The sequence below is a fragment of the Meleagris gallopavo genome, chromosome 2, assembly GCF_905368555.1.
Source record: "Meleagris gallopavo chromosome 2, MGAL_WU_HG_1.1, whole genome shotgun sequence".
Lineage (NCBI taxonomy): Eukaryota > Metazoa > Chordata > Aves > Galliformes > Phasianidae > Meleagris > Meleagris gallopavo.
This window is the reverse complement of record NC_139405.1, coordinates 27,906,142-27,910,437: the sequence shown is the minus strand read 5'-3', so window position 1 is coordinate 27,910,437 and position 4,296 is coordinate 27,906,142. Positions and strand designations below refer to the sequence as shown.

Genomic DNA, 4,296 nt, shown 5'->3' with positions numbered 1-4,296 from the left:
CGGCTGAGAAGGGATGGACTCACTACACTCGGGTAAAAGCATCTACTAGCCCTGAGGCATGGGAAGCAGTTGTCACAGAAGAACCTTTAAAGATAAAAATTAGGAAAAGGAAATTGTGAAGTCATTTAAACTAATCTTTAACTTGCCTTCAAATAAGTAAAATTGTTATATGTAAGTGAAAGCTGGGGAAGGGGGGTAATATAGCTTATATAGAATTAATGCCTAAAAAGAATTTCACTGTTGTGGTAATTATTAGAAAAACCTAAGGTTTGACAACAATGCTGGGGAGGGACCAACTTATTGTTTTGATCTTGATAACAATTTATTTCAGGGAAAGCTTTAGTCAAGTGATGGCTTGGAAAAAGATGACCTCCAGAGGGATTAGGGGGATACCCTGTTAAGATTTGGGTAAACGTTACAAGAAAGGAAGTACCCCAGACTGTTACATTTGATGCTTGCCAGGTAATAGCCTGTGGAAGTTTAAGTACTCAACGACAACTGAGTAATGAAAATAAATATCTCTGTCCTGAACCGGGTATAAATAAGGGATTCCCCTGTAACAGATGGAATAATGTATGGTGGACAACTGCCCATCGAGGTTGGACATATATACCTGGAATATTTGATGCTCCATGGGCACATACATTGAAAGATCGAATAAGCATGTTTAAAGGGACTGCACAACCAAACTGTCAATCCTTACAATGTAACCCAGTGACAATAACAATTAACAAGGCTGATAATCTTATTAATACTACCTTTGGCCTTGGGATAGACATGCGTGGGAAAGATCCAACAGCGAGATTCCGGATAGCTGTATGGGATATACTCCCGGATGACACCCAGAAGGTTCAGGATGAGGAAAAACTTAGTGAGGGGGTGAAAAATCTTCCTAAAAACCCCAAAATTGTGACAGTTAAAGAGATAAAAGATCTTAGACAAACATTTGAAATTGAAACAGGATATGGAGATGTTAATGCCTGGGTAGAATGGATTAAGTATACTGTCCAGAGTCTCAACCATAGCAATTGCTATGCTTGTGCATCTGGACGGCCTATAGCTCAGGTGGTGCCCTTTTCTCTGGGATGGACCAAGGATCCCCAGGGGATGCAATGCATAATTGCCCTGTACCAGGAGAAAACCGCATGGGGAAATGAAACCTGCAAATCTCTCTCTCTTGTTCCCTCCAATGTCTGATACAGATGTCCAGATCCCTCCTGCATTCTCCACAGCCATAGGTAACCATACAGCCTGCCTCTCACGGCAGGGTGTGAAGGCTACCAGGCCAATAGGGAACTTTTCCCTATGCAGTGAGGCTTTGAGTGTTACGAAAGATTTGTCAGGAAACTATTCCAGATTAGAAATCCCCAGAGCGGATCTCTGGTGGTACTGCGGGGGAAGGCCTTATGGTCCACTCTCCCATCCAATTGGGCAGGCACTTGTGCACTTGTTCAATTAGTTATACCATTCACCCTGGCATTTGAAAAAGGAATTTCCAAAAATCCTGGAAGAAATAAAAGAAGCTTAGGAATATCATTTGATGATTCAATCTATGTAGATTCAATTGGAGTGCCTAGGGGTGTCCCTGATGAATTTAAGGCAAGAAATCAAATTGTTGCGGGATTTGAGTCACTGTTTTGGTGGGTAACGATTAACAAAAATGTAGATTGGATTAACTATATCTATTATAACCAACAGCGATTTATAAACTATACAAAAAGTGCCATCAAGGGAATTGCAGAACAATTAGATGCCACAAGTAGAATGGCCTGGGAAAATAGGATTGCTCTAGATATGATGTTAGCAGAAAAAGGAGGTGTATGTGTAATGTTGGGTACTCGCTGTTGCACCTTTATCCCCAATAACACAGCTCCAGATGGCACAATAACAAAGGCATTGCAAGGACTTACCACCCTTGCTGACGAATTGGCAGAGAATTCAGGAATAGATACCTCTATCACTGGATGGTTGGACTCCTGGTTTGGTAAATGGAAAGGGGCAATTATATCAATATTTACTTCTTTGATTACAGTAGCAAGAGCCTTAGTAGCCATCGGGTGCTGTGTTATCCCCTGTGTGAGAGGACTGGTACAGCGATTAATTGAGACAGCACTATTAAAACAAACACCCAATGAACCACCACCGTACTTGGATAAAATAATGGTATTAGGGGAGATGGGGAATGAAGAAAATGAAGCAGAGGAGGAGATGTATACGATAATGCCTTAAAGAACAACAACAACAAATTTTTTTTTGCAGAAATCAACAATGTATAAAGAAGAAAAGGGGGGAATTGTGAGAATTGAATGTTGTTTCTGCATCAGAACAAAATAAGAATTTTGTTAACTTCATGGTCTTTACCGTTTGGGGTTTTTGTTTTATAGTTCATTTCAGGGGCCTTACTACTTTATTAGAGTTCTATAAGTTAAAGTAATATGTATGTATATATGTATAGCCAACATTGAGAATATATGTCACACATTGCAACAGTATTCTGCCAATTTAAAAGGACAATTCACTACATGATACGGGGAATGCCTGGAGAAGATCGGACATCTCCCCTCCCCTCCGTACTCTTTGTTTAACAAGAATTCCAAGCAAATCACCTTATCAATAGGACAAGAAGAGCACTGAGACACCTTGGAAGCAACAGGATGGCAACTGACTATGTCACACATTGCAACAGTATTCTGCCAATTTAAAAGAACAATTCACTACATGATACGGGAATGCCTGGAGAAGATCGGACATCTCCCCTCCCCTCCGTACTCTTTGTTTAACAGGAATTCCAAGCAAACCACCTTATCAATAGGACAAGAAGAGCACTGAACACCAGATAACGATCCAATTAAATCCTCTGATAAGATTGTGAACCCGGAGTACCCAGCAAGTGGGGAAACGGGGGAGAAGGGGGAGGTAAGGGAGAGAAAAAGGGTATAAAAGTTGTCATGCTGTGTCCATAGATGCGCTCCTGCTTGCGGGACGCCCGCCATTGCAATCGCGAATAAAATCTGCTTTTATCAGAGATACCGTCCTGGCAAAATTATTCGGATATTTCCAACACTATGTTAAACTTGTTACTTAATGAAGTGTTGTCTTAACAAGGAAAGCACACACTAAGATTTTCAAGATACCTTTGGACAAGGTTATACCATTGCTTGTTTGAAAAACACCAATCGCATGTTTATCACATGACTTTATTTCAGATGAACTTAAAGAAAATGAACATAAAAGCCTGAAGCTTTCAATAAGGATGTTTGTTTCAAACTTTTCTAAAATGCTTGGGTTCAGGGATGTAAGGAGGTTCAGCTTAAGGCCAGATCTGAAACCTTTTGGTTAGTTCTAAAAATTTTCATTTAGATAACTTCTGAGGGGCTCTAGTATGCTTGAAATGAATCTGTCTGCATTTCAGCTAGCTAGTAAAGTAGTGCCGAAGCGAGTGTTTCAAGTGTCTAGGTATTTGGAGAATGGGACTGATAACTGTGAATATCACTGGAGACTGTCCATTTAACTTAAATCCTTAAACTTTGGCACTCTGAAGATCCCTGTCTTTAAGAAGACAAATGGGAGAGACTGCTAGATGGCCAATATCCTCGGACATTTGGACTGCAGACTGAAGTTGGGTTCCTCAGTAAGGGAGCTGGATACTTCCTTGGTTTGGTAGAAGAAATATGTCTCAAAGAATTGAAAATTTGACTTTGGTTGATAAAGATAACTCAGACAGCCTTTTCAGCTTTTTATGGAGTACTGGATACTGTGTTTTGAAAGACATTTCTGTAGTCAGGCTATAGGTCTTGCTTTGTATTTGTAATACTCATCTGGGAACTGAAAGCAGATGTGGTCACTGTGATCAGTGGAGGAGCTATGGTCCCTACTTATTTTGTTTTCATGTTTTTCACTGGAATCTTCCAGTGCGTGCTCTACCAAGATGGAAAAAGATCTTCCTGAAAAGAGGAAGAAATAGAATCGAGTGATCCCTGCATTATGGTGACTTTGCAATTTCAATTCAGAATTCAAAATTCAAGCATTTCAGGTGGGCAGCATTAGTCACAAGCCATTAGAATAGCTGGCTGGAAGTGTTCTGTGGCTGCAACTAAGCAGGAACAGAGCACTCAAGGCAGAAACATGCAGTGCGAAGCACAGCACTTCTGACAAAAGTAAAATAAATCCCCAGGTCTCCCATTAAATATTGCTTCTTTATGTAGTTCACAATGGCTGGCTACCAGGAGAAATAAAACATGTGGAAGACGGTGCCGTTAGCTGAGAGTACACAGCTTGACTTGGATAATAAAGGGT

At 40.5% G+C, this 4,296-nt stretch overlaps 1 protein-coding gene across 1 annotated transcript; it reads left to right on the top strand.

Annotated features, from left to right (window-relative positions):
* The first annotated feature begins 380 nt into the window (after window positions 1-380).
* LOC146544914 (endogenous retrovirus group FC1 Env polyprotein-like) lies at window positions 381-3,010 on the top strand. The gene is given in 3 exon segments (XM_085219413.1): window positions 381-1,166; window positions 1,168-1,393; window positions 1,396-3,010. Coding segments are annotated over 3 exon segments (1,563 nt in total). The 5' UTR covers window positions 381-663; the 3' UTR covers window positions 2,230-3,010.
* The last annotated feature ends 1,286 nt before the right edge of the window (window positions 3,011-4,296 follow it).